Source organism: Branchiostoma belcheri, unplaced genomic scaffold (genome assembly GCF_001625305.1).
Source record: "Branchiostoma belcheri isolate BF01 breed outbred unplaced genomic scaffold, Haploidv18h27 scaffold129, whole genome shotgun sequence".
Classification (NCBI taxonomy): Eukaryota; Metazoa; Chordata; class Leptocardii; order Amphioxiformes; family Branchiostomatidae; genus Branchiostoma; species Branchiostoma belcheri.
The window spans coordinates 228,612-250,283 of NW_017802702.1; the positions used below are offsets into that span (position 1 = coordinate 228,612).

Sequence of the window (21,672 nt, forward strand, 5' to 3'; positions counted from 1 at the left end):
CTGTAAACCAATTACCGGTAGCCTTTGGGCATGATTTTGCAAATAAAAGCTGACAAATTCTATCAAAAACTGAGAATTGCTTAATTTTATTATCCAATATAAAATTAATGCAATTCCAGGGCAGCAAAATAAATGGCTACCTCCTGTGACCTGGCTGTTCCAAAACTGTCATCTTCACTGGCAGTCTCTGTGGTCATCTTCCCACTCACACCTGCACAAAGGAACAACATCATGCTTTTAAGGTTGTAACCGTTACAAACGTAAAGTACATGTATCTCTGAGACAAGTTTTGAAAACAAAAATGATGTACCAGTGTCCGGGTGCCATGGTTTAATATCAGCTGATAAACTGGAAGTGTCATGTTGTGCATATTTCTTACTTCCATTCCCATACATTTTCCACATGGTTTTATTTCCTTTATTTCTCATGCAAAAGTTGTGGAAATTGAATTATTAAATTTTGAATCACGATTAAGACTGTGTAACATGCAGTTTAAAACTCCTGCAAAAATATGCTACAATGTCTCTATTATATATATAATATAAAGCACAATAACACACAATCACACAAACATCCATTTTATTTGTCCAGGCCTGGAGGAGAAATCTGAAAAAAACCTGTTTCACAAGAAATAAACACAATTTTAACGAAAAGTAAAAGCCACTATGTAAAACGAGAGATGCACTAGTTTTTTTATCATTTTACAGGACTTTTTATTATCACAATTTGCATGCGTGCAGATGGGAAGTTACTAGTATTTGACACCTGTATTGTAAGTTTGAAGCTTGTCTCCTTACCTGACAGATGGTACAACAGATCCCCCAGCAGCTGTACTGAACTGTAGCGGATTCTCCAGTTGTCATCAAACAATCCCCCCTCCAGCTCGGGCAGCAGGAGAGCGATGGCGCGCTCCGCGTACATCTGTACTATCCTCTGTCCTGCTCTCAGGGCAGTGTCTCTTAGGTACTCACACTCATCTGCTAGTGCCTGGTGAAACATCATACAGGATTAATGACTGTCCATCACAATTATCCATTCAACCAATGATAACATGGCAATTAGAGGTTTGACCAATGAGAGAGTGGCAGAATGTCAGGCAAATATTTGAATGTGTTTTATGCTTTGACTAAGCTAAGGTACTGTGGGTCTATGAGAAAGGTCCATTGTAATTCCACTGAAGGCTCTTCTCAGTACACAAGACTCAGTCAAAAATCCCTTTTTCTGCATACATGTACCTGCAACAGTGTACCTGGTACTGTAAAAAAAATTACTGGTGCAGGTAACATGGAAAATTAACTTACTCGTAGACAAATTCTACCTGTGCCACTCAGAATTTAGAAAGTATTGATCACACTAAATACTATCTAAAATATTTATTTCATATCTAGGCACCTGACATGATGAAGAATTTATCTTAAACTTCAAATCATACTATTTAGAGGTTAACAGTCAGTGCAGCAAATCAAAATCCTGTTACATGTACATGTACAAAATTTGGTGTCCCTAATAAACAAAACATTATTATTATTAGTAAAAGCTGGGCTTACTTTGAGAATAGGTGGAATGATGGGTCCCACATACGGGGTGAAGTCCTCCCTGAAGGTGGTTGGGAGGTAGATGAACATCATGATGTATCCGTCCCGGATGTGCGGCGCTACGTCCTCGTTGTCCGCCATCTTACAGAAGTCTGGCATGAGCTCCTCCAGCTTGGCTGTGCCCAGACCTGCCATCACCTCACTTAGACCTGGATTCATAAAACATCCTCTATGGTTATTCAATATGTACATTGTAATTATTGTCACTGTGGAAGGATTGACATAACAGGTGACTATCACCTCTTTAAAATGTCAAACCTGAGACCAGACTGTAAGGTTTCTACCACTCACACTGGGAAGAACCCCTGTAAGTTCTTTTTGCCAAGAACTCTGTTGAGATCTTAAATGTGCTCAAGGTGTGGCTATCTTCAAACACGGGACCCTCAAGAGGATGCCAAGTGAGGAAATATGTGTTAAGTGCCTTTTTCAAGGACCACAATAAAGGGTACCAGCCAGGGATACAACCCCAGAACCTTCCATTTTTGAGTCAACAACCCTAACCACAAGACCACCTTGCTACTTAATGTTATATACATGTAAGTACTGACTGACTTTACCAACACTGTTACATCTACTGTAAAGGTCCTCAGTTCAAATCCCTGGCAGGCCACATTGCTTTGTCCTTGGGAAGGCACTTTTCACCTATTTCCTCAAGTGACTAACTTAAAGGTGAACATGAAATTTGAACACCAGAATATGATTATTCTGAATGAGCTGTACCTAGATTTGAAGCTACATTTTGTACATGTACAATTTTTTTAAACCGAATTTAACATCATTTTTCCCTAACTGGGGGTTAGACGTGCTTGCACCAAGTACAAGTCTTTTTTGAAGCAAGATTTTTACAGCTGGATGCTCTTCAAACCCGGGGCCTAGTAGGGCCCAGGAACCCTCTAACTGAGGGGGGAAATGCAATTATCATGTACAATGTATGTACTGCATGACCGTACCTTGTGCAGCCCCTGACCTGTCCACAGAGCTCTGTTCTGACGTGAGTGTTTCCATCAGCCAGGGCAGCAGGTCATCAAAACTGGCCTCTCCCATCCCCTTCACCATGGCTCCCAGGGCACGGGCTGAGACATTTCTCACCTGCACACGACCATGCAAACACAGAAAACACAACATTACAGCAAGCATACTGGTGAGGGACATGAATATGTGCCTGTAACAATACTCTTTCCTCTAGCACGTTGGCAGAACGTACCGCACCTGCAAAAAAAAACATCAAAATGTAGTGTGCACAGCACTTAATCAGAAGGTCTTAAGGTTAGGATGACATCCCATAAATAGTTTTCAAATGTTGTGTTGGACAACAATCTTCAACAGGTAAAATTCTCGTGCAACGTTGACCAAAGATCCAATGAAAACCATGATCATAAAAATCTGGGTTTCACATGCTCTTTCCTCTCAACTAAAATTGCCTTTCAGACAACCTCCTTTTTTCATTGTGTGTAGACTTTTTTCAGTCATAACTTGTATCCAATGCACATGTGACCCTCAAGAGGACCTGAGATGCTGAACACAGATCATCATTATCACCTCAGTCAGAGTCTTACGTTTTATTTCAAAAAGGCTGCTATATGATAATTTCTGATGTCTTGTACACAGTGTAAATTTTGTACATATTAAAGCTTACCTCAGGTACAGGGTCCAGTAAAGCTTGCTTCATGCCGGGTGTGACAGATGGTAAATACGGTGCTAAGTCCTGGGTGAAATAAAAATAAGTTAGAACCTGACCAAGGATGATTTCCTTGTTGTGCCTGGAAGTGTGTGAGCTATGAGCAATTTAAACTATAATTATCGTAATGTATAGACTGACATATAATGAACATTTGTTTGTAAGAAGTTAATCATGACCTCCATTCTGCATATAAAATCAGGGCTCAAAAATTCATTTTTGGGAATAGGTACGCACCTAAAAAATTGGGTGCACAAAAAAAATTTTGGGGTGCACTTAATAAGACAAAATAGAATGTCAGCAAAACTAATTATGTCTCATTTCTAGAATAATTCTAAAGAAAAGTATTATAGCAATGATTTTATCATTTTTCTGACACTTTGATGTTAAGAATATGCTGTATACTGTAACTATAATACCTTTAGCATCTTTACATATTACGTAAACCTACGAAAATATTTGGCACATGCACCCAGTTTTTCGAGCCCTGAAACTTGATGTCAACTTTGTAGCCCATCTGCATGTACTTCTTTTCATTTCTAAGCTCAGTTAGTGATTTGAATTAACTCAATCTGTGACATAATTAGTGCTGCATACCTAAACCCACATTTAGGTTCAGGTCCAGATTCAAGTCCAGAGGTTTAGTTTCAGTTCCGGACTTGTAAGTCCAGACCTAAACCCACGGCATATACAAAATTGCATGTTGGCAACCTTGCAATGTTGTTTGGGCAAAACTTTTGGCCACATAACATGGAGGCTGACACTTTACGATGCCTGATGGCAATGTTTTCTTCATTTTGAAGCAAAGATTTTGCAATCTACGAAAGGTTTTAGGTGGTTTGGAAAGAAAAGGGGTATGTGAAATGGTCTTTAATGGTAAGAAGTCGGACCAGACTCGGTTCTTGACTTTTAGTTTTTTTTTGGACTTGAACCTAAACATTATTACAAGTCCGGATCCAAGTCCAGCCCTAGACATAATGTGATAAATAATGTGCACCTTCTGATCAGTGAGTGAGTACATGTTGCCGATGATCTGACATGCCATCTTCCTGGTCTCAGTGGACCTGTTCTCAAACGCCCTGTGTACTACCGGCATGATCAGGGCCAGGGACGGGGCGTCCACAAAATGTACAAACTTGGTCTCCAGCAGGACCTGTAGGCACATGGCTGTCTTGTGGGAAGGGTCACCGATCGCTTCCAGAAGGATGGGTACAATTGCTACATGGAGGGAAAAAATTCACGTCTTTAAGAATTCATTATTTTGAGATGTTGGTAAAATGGTAACTACATTGTACATCTAAGGTTCTATTCTGATTTCAAAATTATTAAGCTATCAGTTTAAGACAAAAAAACAAAGAAAGAAAGAAAGCAAGAAAGAACGAAAGAAAGAACGAAAGAAAGAAAGAAAGAAAGACAGAAAGAAAGAAAGAAAGAAAGAAAGGAGAGAAAGAAAGAAAGAACTGGTAACTGGTGCTGTAGCAGACATCCTGTGGTGTAGGGTTACATTATGTTGCAAGTTGCAGGACAGATCTAGAGTTGGAGAGGTGGGACCTTACATGAAATGTGTTTGAATAAACAGAGCAGTACTTTTAATTAAAATTACCTACACCATGTGAGGGTAAACATAATGATTATGCATTTGCTTTGCAAAATGTAACCTTCAGTTTCTAGTATATACCATAACTGACCTTGAATTTCAGGGTTCCTAATAACAGAGCCAATCTGCTTGAGTGCCTGCGCTCCTGCGTTCTGTACCCGTGTATGGGAGTCTGTTAACACGTCGATGAGCTTGGGTACGATGGTGGGCAGGCAGGAGGACAGCTGTTTGGGTGCACAGTAAGCCATGGCTCCCAGCAGCTCCACAGAACCAGACTTGGTTCTCCAGGAGTCCTCCTCTAGCGCTGCCAGCAGGGACGGCAGGACCAGCTTCACTCCGTGGGCGCTCAGTTTGGACATGACGGCCTTGGCTGTGTCATCTGCAGCCTACAAGACACAGGGAAAAAACTAGAAGTTAGAACTTAGGAATTTCAAACTGTTTTACTCTTTATTTGCTGAATGAATGCATTGAAGTGGGCCACAAACATAACAGTCACTTATTAATAACAAAACTTTCAAATTGATGCCTTTCACTTCACTTTTACTGATTCTACTTCAAATCTACAGATTCGTTATTTCTCTATTCAGCTCCAATGATGCAACACTGGGTACTAAAATGATTAGAAAGCTTAAAGAGCCAGGAAACTCCATAAAAAAAACTAGTTTGTCTTTCCTCTTTAGGTGGTATCCCTTTGGTCTTTCTACTAAATGTAACTCCTACTGCTACTACAGTACTACCACAATACTACTGTACAATTATAACTGCTTAATTTTTACTACTGTCCACAACAGTGTAACAGTAACTGTTACATTGTAAAAGTACTAACTATGTCTTCTATACTAATTACTTCAGTCTACCACTTCTACTACACTAATTACAATACGTTGTCTTCTTGGGCCCTTGTCTTCTTGCCAGATGATCTAGAATGTGTTACTACATAATCATTAATAAATGATATTAAAACTTAACCTCCTATTTCTTCTACTGCAAGGGGAAGGGAAAATTATTGGAATTTTGATGGCAAGGAAACTGGCAACAAAAGGCGAAGGACAAACTGTTGCAGTAAAAGGAGTGATATTGAGTGTCTGACCTCTCTCACATACTGGTTCCCATCTCCAAAACACAGCAGCAGATGTGGCAGCAGGTGCACCACATACGGCTCAAACAGACGCCCCAACATGGTGCACAGCATCTCAAACGCAAAGAGGGCACCTGGAGATTCAAATTAATATGCAACATTTTTTTATTTTATTTATTCCAACATGTAATCACCAGACGTGGTGACGACACACTCAAGTTTCTTCAACTTATATTAATGCTGCCACCAACACAGGGGACAAATACATTTACAGGACAATACTCATTTTCACCTGAGCTAAGTGAGGAAAGCCGTGTAAAATGCCTTTCCCAAGGTCACAAGATCGGTGACATGTCAGTACTCGAACCCAGGACTCTTAGTTCCCAGTCGCGCACTCTGCCACTACGCCACCCGACCCCAACATTTACATTCAAGAGGGTGTAACAGGGTTGGACAAGTCTCATTGCCCACTTGCCCAGGGCAAGTAGAAGTACTGTTCAGGCAAGTGCATGTGCCCCCGGATTTGCCCATTATGCAAAGTATAGCCGCTACAGTCTCCAAAATAAGATAATTTCCTTGGTGGTGGTAAAAACGCATAGAAATATATTTTGGGTAAGTTAAAAGTTGGTTTGGGCAAGTGAAAATGACCTTGTACTTGCCCAATAGGGTTAAGTACAAATATAGATTTTTGAAAACTTGTCCAACCCTGTGTAAAATATTTACTCAGCACAAACGTATGTTCTTGCAGTTGACAATACAAGACAGGGCTATAGCCAGTTTAACATTTTTCCGTCAGCCCAGGTTGAATTTTCAAGCCTTCAAAAATGCAGTTTCCCACATTTTTGAGAGGCGAATCATGGGAGTGGTTGAGAGTGGTTGTTGGTGGTCCTTTTCAATTGGAACATTTCTTTTGATTTTGTCTTCGAGGTTGGTGGACTGGTTTTAATGAAAATTTCTATGTCCCAAGTTCCAGCACTTGACGGGAAAACAGGCGCCTGGAGTCATGATAATGTGATTTAATTTAACATCAAGACATTTAACTTTGTTTGAAGTCTACATGCGAGGCAAAGCTACTGTTTGATCTTACTTTATTTAATTTGCTATTTTTTTATGATCTGTGTGGTAGCCACAGGACATATCTCAAATTATTTTGAACCTTTTCTTGTACATATTGTCATTGTCGTGAATCTGTATGTTTTCTTTGTACCTACGTTGTATTTTCATGTACTACCATGTAAGGTCAGCACAATTCAGCGGTCCATAACCTGTTATGTACTGCTGCTATGCTGACCACTGTCTTGTAGTGCTGCATACCTAAACCCAATTTTAGGTTCAGGTCCGGATTCAAGTCCAGAGGTTTAGGTTCAGTTCCGGACTTGTAAGTCCGGACCTAAACCCATGGCATAATATTATACAATATTGCATGTTAGCAACCTTGCAATGTTGTTTGGGTGAAACTTTGGCCACATAACATGGAGGCCGGTACTTGACGATGCCCGATGGCAATGTTTTCTTCATTTTGCAGCAAAGGTTTTGCAATGTACGGAAGGTTTTAGGTGGTTTGGAAAGAAAAGGGGTATGTGAAATGGTCTTTTATGGTAATAAGTCCGGACTCGGTTCTTGACTTTTAGGTTTTTTTGGACTTGAACCTAAACATTCTTACAAGTCCGGATCCAAGTCCAGTGAACCAGTATGCAGCACTACTGTCTTGAATAAAGAATAAAAGAATAAAAGAAACTCTAATCATTAGACTGAACTGAAGACAGACCTTCCCTGTGCCTGAAGTTTTTCTTGTTCTGTATGGCCTCCTGTAGAGTTGTCATCACATCCAGCTGTTTCAGAGACAAGATGCCCAGTCCCTTGATCAGCCCAGCCAAACCGTAGGCTGCACCTTTCCTCTCAGCAAAGTTCTCAGAGTCTTCAGTTATGTCAGAAAAAAAGTAAGATTAGTAATAAGTCTTATTTGTCAAGTGGTATAGGAAAATAAGGATACCCCCCCAATATCTGTCATCCAAATATCACAGATCATAACATGTACAGAGCAGAAGATATAAAAAAAACATGAATTTCTTCTGCAGCAATACTTAATAGGTAAGTCGCTAGCATTTGCCAGAAATCAAACATTGAATTTCATGATCTTGTCAAGACTCACATGCCTGGTATCATCAATATCAGTTAAAAGAGCACTTGCACAGAACCCCGATATTTCACGGTTTTTGTTGGATTTTTCGTCAACGTTGCAATAAAATTTTGCCTGTTGCAGACAATATTTTTTCCGACATAACATTTTTAAACTACAGACGGATCTTATATCTTATATGTGCAAATACAGCCTTATATACTGACGTTCTGCCAAAGTGCTATGCACAATATATTAAGGATTTCGCACAGGTGCAGTACGTTTTGCCGACATGCTAGTTAAAAGCTTATTTAGTTATGCCAACCAAAATTACATAGTATTACACAGCCACACAAACATGCCAAAAACAATAGCTCCATCATTCACATGGATTACAGTGATTTTTTTTGCACTTGGGTGTCATCTAGTAACTTGAGAGTTTATTCATAAAAAAAACCCACCTAGTAGCAGTCTGAGCAGCTTCTTGGCCATGTCTGGAGCCTCAGACTTGATGGCTGGGACCAATGGTGGCAGACAGTTGGCAACTGCTTCTTGTACCTGGCAGGATGTGGAGGGAAAAAAGAAACACATTTATTAGTCAATGTTTTTTCTTCCCAAATAACACAAGTTTAAAGTTAAAACTTTTGGTCCAACACAAAAAATTCTCTCACCTAGAGCTTTCAACCAGTCATTGTCTACCAGATACCTTTGACCCAGTGTTGACGTCACACTTCAAAAAAGCCACGTGACAAGCTTCACTGGGTCAGTCTACTGAGGAAGACCAGAGTGACTGGTCGAAAGCTCTAGGTGAGAGAATTTTTTGTACTTACTTTACTTTACTCAAGATGCACAGCCACTGGCAGGCAACTGAGGAACAATAATGCGTTCACTCTTCCCAAGGCCAGAACTGAACGACTAAAACAGTCATTCCTGCACACTGCAGTTAGACTCTATAATAACTCTGTTTCCTAGCCTAACCATCAGCCTGTGAGCTCGGATCTTTGTTTAGTGTTTGTTATTATATTATGCATTTTTGTCAGTCTCATGCACATTGTGATATTCAGCATGTACGCACAATGTTTTGTAACAAACCTACGTAATTCAGGGTATATATTAGACATGTATATGTGTGTATTTCCCTGTCAATGTATGTTTGAGGAAGAAATAAGTAAATAAATAAACCTGCGAACTACAATTTGTACTGACCTGTTGTGAGGGAGTTGATAAGGTCTCAGTCAGCTTGGCAACTATAGGTTTGACTTTGGGGTCATCCTTGTTCAGGTGCTTGGCGAGAGACCCCATGAGAATCACCACACTCTGCCGCACAGCGTCATACTCCCTGGTCTTAGGAGCTTCGGCCAGAAACTTCTCAAACACTGGGAGGAGCTCAGACACACAATCCTGGAGGAACAAGGACAAGTAATTTAAAATTTGTACTGCCATGTTGCAGGTGTGTTTGCCTGTGTGTGGATGGCGTTCAGTACCAAGGACAGGTATGTTGACCTGTGTGTGGATGGTGTTCAGCACCAAGGACAGGTGTGTTTGCCTGTGTGTGGATGGCGTTCAGCACCAAGGACAGGTGTGTTTGTGTGTGGATGGTGTTCAGCACCAAGGACAGGTGTGTTTGTGGGGGGGATGGTGTTCAGCACCAAGGAGAGGTATGTTTGTGTGTGGATGATGTTCAGCACCAAGGACAGGTGTGTTTGCCTGTGTGTGGATGGTGTTCAGCACCCAGGACAGGTGTGTTTGTGTGTGGATGGCATTCAGCACCAAGGACAGCTGTGTTTGTCTGTGTGTGGATGGCATTCAGCACCAAGGACAGGTGTGTTTGTCTGTGTGTGGATGGCGTTCAGCACCAAGGACAGGTGTGTTTGTGTGTGGATGGTGTTCAGCACCAAGGACAGGTGTGTTTGTCTTTGTGTGGATGGTGTTCAGCACCAAGGACAGGTGTGTGTGTGTGTGGATGGCGTTCAGCATCAAGGACAGGTGTGTTTGTGTGTGGATGGTGTTCAGCACCAAGGATAGGTGTGTTTGCCTTTGTGTGGATGGCGTTCAGCACCGAGGACAGGACCTGGTGTGTTTGCCTGTGTGTGGATGGCGTTCAGCACCAAGGACAGCTGTGTTTGTCTGTTTGTGGATGGCGTTCAGCACCAAGGACAGGTGTGTTTGTGTGTGGATGGTGTTCAGCACCAAGGAGAGGTGTGTTTGTGTGTGGATGGTGTTCAACACCCAGGACAGGTGTGTTTGTCTGTGTGTGGATGGCATTCAGCACCAAGGACAGGTGTGTCTGTGTGTGGATGGTGTTCAGCAATGACAGTAATGACAGTTGTGGCAGAAACCTGTGCTGCATGCCACCTGTCATGACAGGGAAAAAAAAAGTTAGACAACATCAAAATGGTTCTTGGGTGAAGTACAATTGTCATTATATATTTTGTACAATCACCATCAACAAGTTACTGTAAGTTACTAACATAAAACAATAAATAACTCACCTTGCCGTGATCTTCTAGTGCCATCTGTGCAGCATCCAGCATCATCTTCCTGACACTGACATGTCTGTCGTTCAGACCATCAGGGACAAAGAAGGAGAATAAGGGAGCCACCTTGTCCTTCCCCAGGTGTTTAGAGATCTGCCCCAGGGCCAGAGCGATCCCACAGCGCGCTTCATACTTGTCTATGGCCTCGTCAGCGATAATCCGACCAAAACTGTCTTTAACAGGAGGGGGGAGCTGGGAAATTGGACAAATGTTAGTAAATTACAGTTCTGAAAATGTGCATCATATTATTCCTGAGTGTACTATAAATGATTGATTGTACATGTAAAAATGGTAAAATTATAGTAAGGTTACATGTATCAGAATTGCTGAATATACTCTTGACAGTACAATCAGCATTTCTTCCAAAATGCAAACCAAAAACACAAATAGCCAAAGTGGTGATGTCTAAAGTACAGACTCTGGGTATGTGTCAAATCCTGCTGTATTCTCTTCTGCGATTTCGTGGTAAATGTTTCAGTCTTCTAATAAAAGAGTGCAAGATTTTGCTGTATTTTGTTTGGCATCTTGCTGTATGGCTCTCTGGATTTCACGGTATATAAATATTATATATGCCCTTGTAGCGCAGGGCTCAAAATTCATTTTTGGGAATAGGTGCACTGGTGCACCCAACCTAAAAAATCGGGTGCATAAAAAATATTTTAGGTGCAACACATAAGTAGAATGTCAGCAAAAACTATAATTATGTTTCATTTCAAGAAAATGAATATGATTTAACTTACATTTAACGTCTTTATGTTAAACCTAAGAAAATATTTGGGTGCACTGGTGCACACACAGAAAAATTGGGTGCACAGCTCCAAATTTGGGTGCACTAAGGTGCATATGCACCCAGTATTTCCAGCCCTGTAGGGACTACTGTTACTGACAGTTAGTATTCAAACTTCAAAGGCCCCAACCTAGAGACAGAACAGGCTTGGGTCAGGGGATATAACGCGTCAGTCTATTTTCACAGTCCTGCAATGTCCCCAAGATATCTGGCAAAATCCCACAAGCTGTCTCACAAAATCCCCAGAGATACCACACAAAATCCCACAAAACACAATAAAATCTCATAAGACACTCGTTCTCATTCAAATGTACAAAATGCTGTCGCCACTCTTTACGACTAGGTATGAGCCAAATCATGGACCTCATCGTTGCTTTCTTCACTTTTCCACTACACTTACTATGTTTCACGAAAAATGTACCACAAACCTAGGTTTTATTGATGACTTGAGAGAAATTATGGTCGCGGGTTGGATTTCTCCCCCTAAAAAGCGGCTGTTGCCTGAGACGAAATAGAAACTTTAAAAAGCAACCTAAAACGTAGCAATTTGATTACGGCAGTATTTTTCTGCCTGGTGAAGTCGGATGGCCAGGCCCTCTGACTGATCAAGTCAGATCGCTCCTGTCACTATTCCTGTACGTCATGCGAGGTGTTTCATACCTGTCGCCAAGTTCTGTAACATCCGTTACCGCTCAAGTAAGACGGTCGTGCAGTTTAGATAGAGTCACATATAAGACAAGAAATTGCCATTTTGATGACTTTTAGCAAGTTTTCTAGGTTTCTAAGGGAAGAAGAAAAGAGTGTGTGCTGTCATTTGTAGCTACCTTCGCTGAACAAATTGTTTTACAGTAATGAATGTAACATCCGTTACCGTTGTTTTTACTTTCAATTTTAGTTTCTTCACCTGGTATATAAAAAGTCGCCCAGTTTTAAAATGTCCGTACTTATGCCCCCTTGATCTCGAAGGATGAAGATAAAAACTGCAGATCTTCTTGGAGAAATAAACAAAAACGTCCGTTTTGTAACATCCGTTACCGGTAACGGAAGTTACACCTGTAGCGGAAAAGACGTAACAAGAGATTGAATTTCCCTTCCCTATGCACCATAAATATAATAGTTGGAAATAAAGTAGAAAAAATATGAATCCGAAGAAAAATAATTCTCTGTGGCGTCAACAGACTCAAATGTTCTACTCTTCTTTGCTTCCAAAGATATTTTTGCTACTTCTATACACTGCATTTAGCTATCTTCATGTGTTCGATACGTGTATATTTACCAGTAAATAATGGGTTGACAGAAGTACTTTCATAGATACTGATGCCTAAACTAATGTCTTTTGAGGTGATGTCATAAATACGTTCACCCAATTCATGCTGATGTTCCAGCGTTTTTGCCACACTAAAATTGCATTGTTTACATATGTCTTATCTAAGTGCATACATTTTCGGTAACTTCCCATGGAAATTAACGTGTCCTTTTTTGGTAATCATTATTTCAGATGTTTTCCTAAAAAATAAGGTAGGTTTGCCTGAAAAAACAGGTCATCGATTTTTCGACCCAAAAATCACCATTTTGTACATTTCAATGAGAACGAGCCAAGAGACACCTTGAAATCCCACAAGACATGATCTCAGAAGAGGGATACAATTAATAATATTAATATATTTTGTTTACTGTATAAGGCCATGTTGATTTGATTATATGGATGACATCCTCTAGGAACCCCAAAACTGATGCGAGCGCGCAAATAAAAAAAAGTTTGGCCGAAAAAAAAGTTGCTTTCATTATAAAATCTATGTGGCTTTGAAGGTTGCACAAATGACACAAAGTATGGTTTGGCAAATAATCTAGTCTTCAAATTCATTTCTTTGTATTTTTGTCTTTTTCGTTTGATTTTGGCATTCTTCGACATTGGTATCGTTTTCCAATGTTGTTTTTTCAAATCACGGTATACATTTGCTCATTTTGCAACTGTTTTGTACAATTTACAGTATGGTTGAAAACTTTTTTTTTGGAAACGGCCGAAAATTCATGCGTGCGCGGATGTCATCCGTACGCGTATAATCAAATCAACATGGCCTAATAAAAGTTTTGCCTAGCAGACCTCCAGTTTGTCCTGATACATGTCCAGCAGCTGGTACATGACAGCAGGTGTGATATCCGGGTGCAGCTGCAGGGCACCTGACAGGGCAGCTGCAGCTGATGTCCTGATGACGTCCTCGTGGTGTACAATGTCGTCCAGTATCAGGGTACAGAGGAGGGGGTCCACCTCACAGTCAGCCTTCTCCCAAAGCCTGGTCAACAACAACAAGACATTGTGGAGAATTAGCACTCTGTATGAAACACAACTTGGTAGAACGTACTGCACCTGCGCAAAACCTGTAACGTATTTCTGCATAGCACTTTGGCAGAACATCTCACTTAAGGTGTAGTATTACAATTCGTCTATAGTTTTCAAATGTTGTGTTGGAAAATCAGCAACAGGCAAAATTCTCATGCAGTATTGACCAAACATCCAACAATAACTGTGAAAAATTCAGGACTCCCGCCAGACAATTAATATATATTCTGCTTACATGCTTCAGCACAATGCAATTTACAGTGCCACACAAAGCAAGACATTACCGGTAACTCACATAATAACTGGTGGTCACTGACTATCATTGGTAAAAAATGTTTTTTAGTAGTGTAAGAAAGTTTTTCACCCTCTTAATTTCTATTAAAGCTCCTGAAACCCTGTGCGACTGTGAACAGTAAACAATAAACCAGATAGTGGGTGCATGAGAGGGAGTATTACTGTAACAATACATTTCCATAGTGACTGTCCTGAGCACCTTCCTCAGGACAGGACTGACTTGTAATACTTCCCACTGCAGCTAGGAGGCGCTAGTGAGTAGGGTGTGGTCCCAAACACGACTTTCCAGTTTTGCCACCCTGAATTTTTTATTTTTTTTAAATTCCAACATGTAATCACCAGACGTGGTGACGACACACTCAAGTTTTTCAACTTATATTAATGCCGCCACCAACACAGGGGACAAATACATGACGGGACAATACTCATTTACACCTGAGCTAAGTGGGGAAAGTCGTGTAAAGTGCCTTTCCCAGGGGCACAAGATCGGTGGCATGTCAGGACTCGAACCCGGTACTCTTAGTTCCGAGTCGCGCACTCTGCCGCTACGCCACACGACCCCACCGCCACCCTGAAATTGCATTAGATGCCTTTAATACACAAGGACTTTTAAATAGAGTGATGGACTCACTTTGTAGCGATGAGTTGGTTTTTGTCCTGGGGGTCATACCTGGCCACCCAGACCCGCTGGACTACCTTCAGTCTGCCGTCAGGGTCTGTGTCTGTTCTGGGCAGGACTGGGACTAGTGTGGTCAGACCCTGGGGAAGGTACACATCACAAGTTGATGATACATTTACATAACAGGTTTAATGCGGTCTATGACGCCGATGCTGCATGGAGCTGGATATCTTTTTGCAGATGTACGACCTGTATGGCCACAAGGCCGCAATAACTGCCCTATAGTTGTCACTATATTGTTATATATCTTAATATGTTATTAGTATGTTGTCAGTTGAATTGTCTATTTTTGTATCATTACAGTAACTGTTTTATTATGTATTTTGTATGTAGAGAGACAACTGGCAGTGGCAGAGGTGCAATCACAAATGTATGCACCTGTTTTGTCTCTCCTCCATGCTACTTGCTGTTGCATTGGAATTTAGTCTAATAAATAAATAAATAAATAAATAAAAGTCACAACATCTCAGGACAAGTAACAGGGCTACATATAGCAACACAGGGGTTCCGGGTTCACTTCTCAGTCTATTTTTTTAATCCAATCTCACCGTTGAGACCCTTTGTTTCCTTGTACTGTCAAAAATTGCTTTGTGATTCCCAGTGTATTGAACTTGAAATCACTCAACTTAAACTCAATGTCATTATAAATAAAAATCTAATTAACAGTAAGGTCTAACATTTTACTGTGATTTTGAATTTTGGTTTCAGTATTTGTATGACACACTGGAAGCAATTACATTGTAGTCATACTATGATAGATGTACATGTAAGCATGCCATAATATACATTATACAAATGAATGTACATTGTACATTATGGACTTGCAGAACAGTAAGTTCAAACTAACAATGGACACAGGTAAACAGTAAGTGTAGCAATATCTGAGTGAAGCCCAGCTGTAGGTAATACTATGTGTAAGGTTTGACACCAGTATTCTAGCCAGTGAAATTGCAACATTGTTTAACCCAACACCAGTCACTATGGTGACAGACGTCAACAAATCATGTCATTGGCCAGGTCAGAGGTTAGTGTTTGGAACAGAACAGGAGGACGAAGAAACTGAGTAAAAACAATAAGTTTTCCTTCAGTAAAAATAACCAGTAGACTGTGTACATGTACCTCCAAGGCAGCCTCTCTCACTGGTGCAGCTGGGGCCTGGAGGGACTCTAGCAGGGTGCTGATCTCCCCCATAGTACACGTGGTACAACCCGCATCACCACTGGCACACAGACAGGTGGCAACCACTACAGTCTTGGCAATGTTCTGATGGAGACAAACATACATGTCATGGTGGATTAACACTAGGCTCATCAACTACAGTTTTGTATGATTTATCTACGTCTGAATTTGCATAAGGCCACACCAATTTAATTCCTTGGTAAACGGAAAAATAATGGAGCGGGCGGGCGAAAAAAATAAAAAAAGGCCTACTAGTAGGCATCCTATTATGGCCTGTATGGTATGATAGGAGCCAAGAAGTCAACACATCAGGCTGGTTCAAAATTTAAACAATGAATTTTAATGATACCACTGCATTGAAACATGGAATAACTGTAACAACTAGGAAGAAAAGGACTGTTTTCAACTGTTCAGGGAAAAATATGAGCATTTAGCAGTTGATTCTGAATTTCTTTTTTGCAAATCAGAAAAAAATGAAGCGGGAGAATCCGTTAACCAAGACATTAAATTGGTGTGGCCTAATTGATATCTGTAAAAATCTCCTTTCATTCTTTGTTAACATATTTGGAAGCACACAAATATGAAATAATACTTTGTTTAGTAGTGCATTTGTTTAGTTTTACTTTGTAATTAGCATCATGCATAAGTACTGCTGTGTACCTAAACCCGCATTATTTAGGTTCAGGTCCGCATTCAAGTCCAGAGGTTCAGTTCCAGACTCGTAAGTCCGGACCTAAACCCATGGCATATACAAAGTTGCATGTTGGCAACCTTGCAATGTTGTCGACAGGTTTTGCACAGATTTTGCAATATATGGAAGGTTTTAGGTGGTCTGGAAAGAAAAGGGGTATGTGACATTTATTCTTTGGTATCAAGTCCGTAATCTGTTTTTGACTTGTTTTTTTTGGTACTTTTTTTACATTTTTACAAGCCCAGACCCGGTCCAACGAACCCATACACAGCACTATGCGTAAATGATTTTATGTACTATGCCATTTAATTATTTATCTCCTTTTCATGAAACATGATTGTTACTAATAGATGTCAATTTTTTGTGAAAAATTAACATCTTTTCTTGCCTGCATTTCCGGTCCGGAGGTTCCGATGACATTGCACAGGACTCGCAACATTTCTTCTCGAGGCAGTAAAGCTGGGCCACTCTGTGATATCAAAAGTTTACAAAAAAAAAAACATTACAGTAAAATATGTAGTTTCAAAAGCCAATTGTCCCAGTAAAATACCATGATGACCATTATCTCAAGTGACTGAGGAAAGAGATACTGGAACAGTACTGTACATAATTTTCCAGCAACTACAAAAATATAGAACAGCTACCCAATCACAGAGAATTTAGCAAAAAGTGATTTCAGGACAGTGAATTAACTGAAGTTGATTCCCTGGACATTTCTTAAATTGTATCAATCCTATCTCAAAGCATTCAGTGTACTCTGATATCTGTGTGGCAAAATGTGATGTCACTGACGGAAACGGTCGCTATTGTATGCTAGTTCCAGCTATATAATACCAAAAATAAGGGACTCTTCACATAACCTGCTTCTGGGCTATTTCAATGCTTCAAGACAGTATGATGATGAAAATGTGCTAGGAAATGTCTCCAGTAAATGTCAATGACAGACAGATGTCTTCATCTAGAATATTTTCAGAATCTGTTTTTTGCCCCGAAATTGCTTTTTTTAATGCCTATTAGACAAGACTTAGTAAACAACTTAATTGTTGATACAATCATTTATATCATACCCGGGCCGCAATAACGTTTGATAACGGGTTCCGGACTGGGCCATACTTTTCCATGGCTTCCATAGAACGATTCAAATGCGTTTTGCCCTAACTGCGTGCGCCGCTTTCGAAAATTCGAATACAGAATCCGGACGTTAGAATTGAATGATGTTGTTGCATTTTAGGGTTTAGTGGCACCAACTTTTGGCTCATCTTGCATTGAAAGGCGCGTTTTCTTGGGTGGGTATGACATAAATAAAATACAACACGGTGTATATTCCACATCGCCCTCGGTCCCGGTCCTCCCGCAAGTCGGATCGCCCTCCGGCCTGCGGCTGACCCACGGTTAGGTCGATACCTCGGGCGATATGGAATACTCCGTGTTGTATTCTATATTAAATTTTTTTTTTATTACCTCCTCCTCCTCTGCTCCTCTCAACCTTGTGTGCTCCTCAATCACGTCAAGAGCCTGTCCCATGACCTCCAGGTCACCTTCAACCTTTGACCCTCCATTTTGTAGAACATATTTCAGCAGAGGGAAGAAGTATGCAAATCTGGGTGCAGACAGGGGACCAATCAGGAGTCTGCTTTTATTTTCTGACGGGACTGTGTGAGTGTGTAGTAGGTGGACAGCTCGGGTTGCCATGGGAACCAGTTCTTCCTGACACCAGGCTGGGTCCACGGTCACGGCAGGCTGGGACAGTCTTAGTGTTGTGTACACAACCAAACTTCCTGCAGAAAAGGCACAATCATCATTTACAAGCAGTACAGTTTTCAATTAACATTTTGATCAGTTTTGAAACATACATGTATGTACACGAAGGGTTCTAGCTAGGATTTAATTTCCCGGGTTCGTGTCCTGACATTCCACCGATCTTGTGCCCTTGGGAAAGGCACTTAACATGACTTTCCTCACTTCACTCACGATAGGTAAAAATGAGTATTGTACATGTGTATTGTCCCATGTTGGTGGCAGCATTAATATAACTGTTGAAAAAACTTGAGTGTGCCGTCACCACGTCTTGTGATTAGATGTTCGAATAAAAACAACAACTTTTCTCCACTACAATTGACAAAAGAATGTAACACGAAATTTTCCCCACCTAAGTATTCCGTGTCCTTCTCAAACACAGCCGTCCTGAGGCTGACCAGGACAGGCAGGACTCGTGGGGCAGCCAGAGGTGACTGCAGGAGAGGCTGCAGCAGTGTGGAGACTGTGTTGATGTGTGACCTCAGGGCTGCTGGGTTCCCCTGGATGGAGGCTTGCAGTAGAGAACAGGCCTTGACCAGGACATCATCCATCTACGGGGAAGATTTTACAAGAAGTGTCTCCACAAATTGTATTGTACATTGTCCTATTCTGCCTAAATGTGTATCAAAAATACTTATTTACCCCTTGACTTTGAACTTTTCAAACTCAGATAGGTACCAGAAATCAACAGCAAAATCAGACTGAGAAATGTGGACCTCTAATATGGACAGTAATCAAATTACAAATGATCACATAGAGCTTAAAACAACTGTTACAGTAAATATATTGAACATTTAAAAAAGGAATCAGGGATTTGCCAGCGTCTATCTTTTGACAGAGAATTTTGCTGCTAATGCCAAAATTTTGCCTAGACAGCTATAGTACCTATTAACTATATGATAACTGGTAAAGGCAATATTGGTAGACTATCATTTTGTAGAACACAATCTCAGTATAGTATGCACTATTTATGCATCATCAGCACTAAAGAGCGCGCTCTGGTAGAGCCAAAAATGTCTACAAAACGTCTAGCGGACATTAGACATGATTTAGACATTGCTGAACAAAAGGCCAGTCGGGAGAACATTAAGTCTGACATAGTTACTAAAAAACGACATCGAAATAACCCAAGGTGAACATTTTATATCCATAGTCTCTTCACACGTCAGGTAGGGACACCCCTATAGGAGACAGTCCTTTGTTTAGCACAATGCGCACTTTTAAAGATATTAGCATCTGTCCGTTAATTAATTGTGTCATGCCCTATAAATTGTCTTGGCTTTGTGCAGTGCTTTTCATATGCATGCCAGTTTTCACACTTTTTTTTCTAAAGACATTCTGACAGACACCTCATGAACAATGGAAAACACAACAAGCAAGTCCTCTGCAAAAAGACCCTGTAAAGACCTGGGAAAGACATTCTTACAAATGTTTAAAAACTGTGCGGAACTTTTGAGAATGTCCAATGTCCGTTAGACGTTTTATAGACATTTTTGGCTCTTCCAGCGCACGGTCCTTGCAAATCTTGCAAAGATTTTTAGCAAAAGTAGTTTTCTATCTCTGAAGACTAAGAGGACCTCAAGGTACAGTTCATATTATCAAAATGTACTTTTACTGAGGTCTGCAATTTTAACACAGACATTACAAATGATCCACAACAGCCAAGGAATAACAACTGACCAGTAGTAGTCTGGACCTGATGGCAGACTCTCTCTCCAGTTCAGCTGACAGAGCTTCCTCCTGTTTCTTGGTCAGTTGAGGCTTGGCTTTTGCACCTTTGGTTGCCTTCTTCTCCAACTCCTATGGGCCAAAAGAGAGGGAAAATGTTATTTGGGTAGAGACTATGGTAAATAAATATAATTTAATATGCAACTGAGGATCTTTAATATTTGCACAGTCAATGAGAAACATTAGATATTACAATTTGCAAGTCGTAAATGTTGAAATTATTTGGTGAAGATAATAGTGTACAAATTTTTTAATCAGGTTGCCCACGCAACCTACGGCAAAAATTAGGTTGCCCATCAGAATTTTAGGTTGCCCCACCTATAAGTTACTACTTTCCTCAAAGTAAGTAATGTTACATACATAAGCCTTTGACAATATTTCTAACAGCCTTTACATTTGTAGTTAACTGATACTAGTAATAGCCATTAATACCAAAAATTTAAAGCATCAGCAGGCTACAGTGGTGCAAGCCAAGTGGGCATGATTTTAGGGGGGGGGGATTCTTAAAATTCAGGTAGCACACTGGGCTAACTGGGTTCAAAAATAGGTTACCCCAAGTAAAATTTGGTTGCCTGGGCAGCTGGGTAACCAGTTATTTTGCACGCTGTATGGTCAATAAATTAATAAATATGCAACTGAGGATCTTTAATATGCACAGTCAATGAAAGACAATTTAGATTTTACAATTTGCAAGTCGCAAATGTTGAAATAATTTGGTGAAGGCATGAGGTCGTGGTACTCTGAGTTTGTTAAAAAAAACCCTGACCTTTCTGATCTCCTCTTCTATCAGTTGTTCCTCGTAAGAGTAAGCCTTGTTCTCTCGTCTGATGTTCCCCTTGCTGCTTTCTTGTAAAGTTGCACTACAAAGAAATGAAACATTGAAATTAACATTAAAAAGATCATGACTATTGTATTATATAATGTTAACTGAATAACGAGAAATTCTTAAACCATGAAAGAAGGATGGTGAATGGATGGTGATGTAATTTACATGTATATCATTTGTCACGGCTATTCCGAGATCAAGGTGCGCCAATGGCATCGTACATCGTTATGCCAATCTTACTCTGTATTTATCGCATTCTGTTGACATTTATCAAACTTGTTATACTAGTACAGTTATTTTCCAGACAATCAGGAAGAGATTTGGTGTTAAGATGTTTAAAAACTTATGCTATGGCCAATTTAAGACCAGAAATTGGCATAAAAATACTACGTTAATGCTGTTGCACTTAGAAAAATGCCAGTTTTTGAAATGTGCTTTTAAGTAATTTGGGAACAAAAAAATAGAATGAAAAGATTTGCAATATGTTCAGACATGCTCAGTCTGATATTTTTTGCAAAAAACCTGATGATGATTGGAAATTTCTCTTTTCTAGAGCGCATTTATCAATATGTTGTACACGTTATGTAAAATTCATAAATTAACACATTGCAATTAACTTATCTCCCTGTACTAAAAAGGATGGTGATAGAACTGGCCATTTTGCATGTTATGCAAGGTACATCCATATATGACACAAAACATGTGTTTTTTATGTTGCTTGTCCTTTGGGTTAATATGGCTGATGG

General features: G+C 40.2%; 1 protein-coding gene across 2 annotated transcripts in view; it reads right to left on the bottom strand.

Annotated features, from left to right (window-relative positions):
• LOC109463617 (eIF-2-alpha kinase activator GCN1-like) overlaps nucleotides 1-21,672 on the bottom strand; it is an 87,550-nt gene that overhangs the window by 37,311 nt on the left and 28,567 nt on the right. For both annotated transcript variants that reach the window (XM_019760470.1, XM_019760471.1), the window contains exons 22-41: nucleotides 20,867-20,960; nucleotides 20,053-20,172; nucleotides 18,725-18,923; nucleotides 18,037-18,353; nucleotides 16,964-17,044; nucleotides 15,825-15,968; nucleotides 14,658-14,785; nucleotides 13,496-13,685; nucleotides 10,560-10,796; nucleotides 9,274-9,468; nucleotides 8,529-8,625; nucleotides 7,717-7,866; nucleotides 5,961-6,082; nucleotides 4,962-5,256; nucleotides 4,271-4,491; nucleotides 3,232-3,300; nucleotides 2,546-2,684; nucleotides 1,548-1,744; nucleotides 798-987; nucleotides 141-211 (exon numbers count right to left, since the gene is read on the bottom strand). In XM_019760470.1, the coding sequence (XP_019616029.1) occupies nucleotides 141-211; nucleotides 798-987; nucleotides 1,548-1,744; nucleotides 2,546-2,684; nucleotides 3,232-3,300; nucleotides 4,271-4,491; nucleotides 4,962-5,256; nucleotides 5,961-6,082; nucleotides 7,717-7,866; nucleotides 8,529-8,625; nucleotides 9,274-9,468; nucleotides 10,560-10,796; nucleotides 13,496-13,685; nucleotides 14,658-14,785; nucleotides 15,825-15,968; nucleotides 16,964-17,044; nucleotides 18,037-18,353; nucleotides 18,725-18,923; nucleotides 20,053-20,172; nucleotides 20,867-20,960 (3,256 nt within the window). The remainder of the gene's footprint in view (nucleotides 1-140; nucleotides 212-797; nucleotides 988-1,547; nucleotides 1,745-2,545; nucleotides 2,685-3,231; nucleotides 3,301-4,270; nucleotides 4,492-4,961; nucleotides 5,257-5,960; nucleotides 6,083-7,716; nucleotides 7,867-8,528; nucleotides 8,626-9,273; nucleotides 9,469-10,559; nucleotides 10,797-13,495; nucleotides 13,686-14,657; nucleotides 14,786-15,824; nucleotides 15,969-16,963; nucleotides 17,045-18,036; nucleotides 18,354-18,724; nucleotides 18,924-20,052; nucleotides 20,173-20,866; nucleotides 20,961-21,672) is intronic.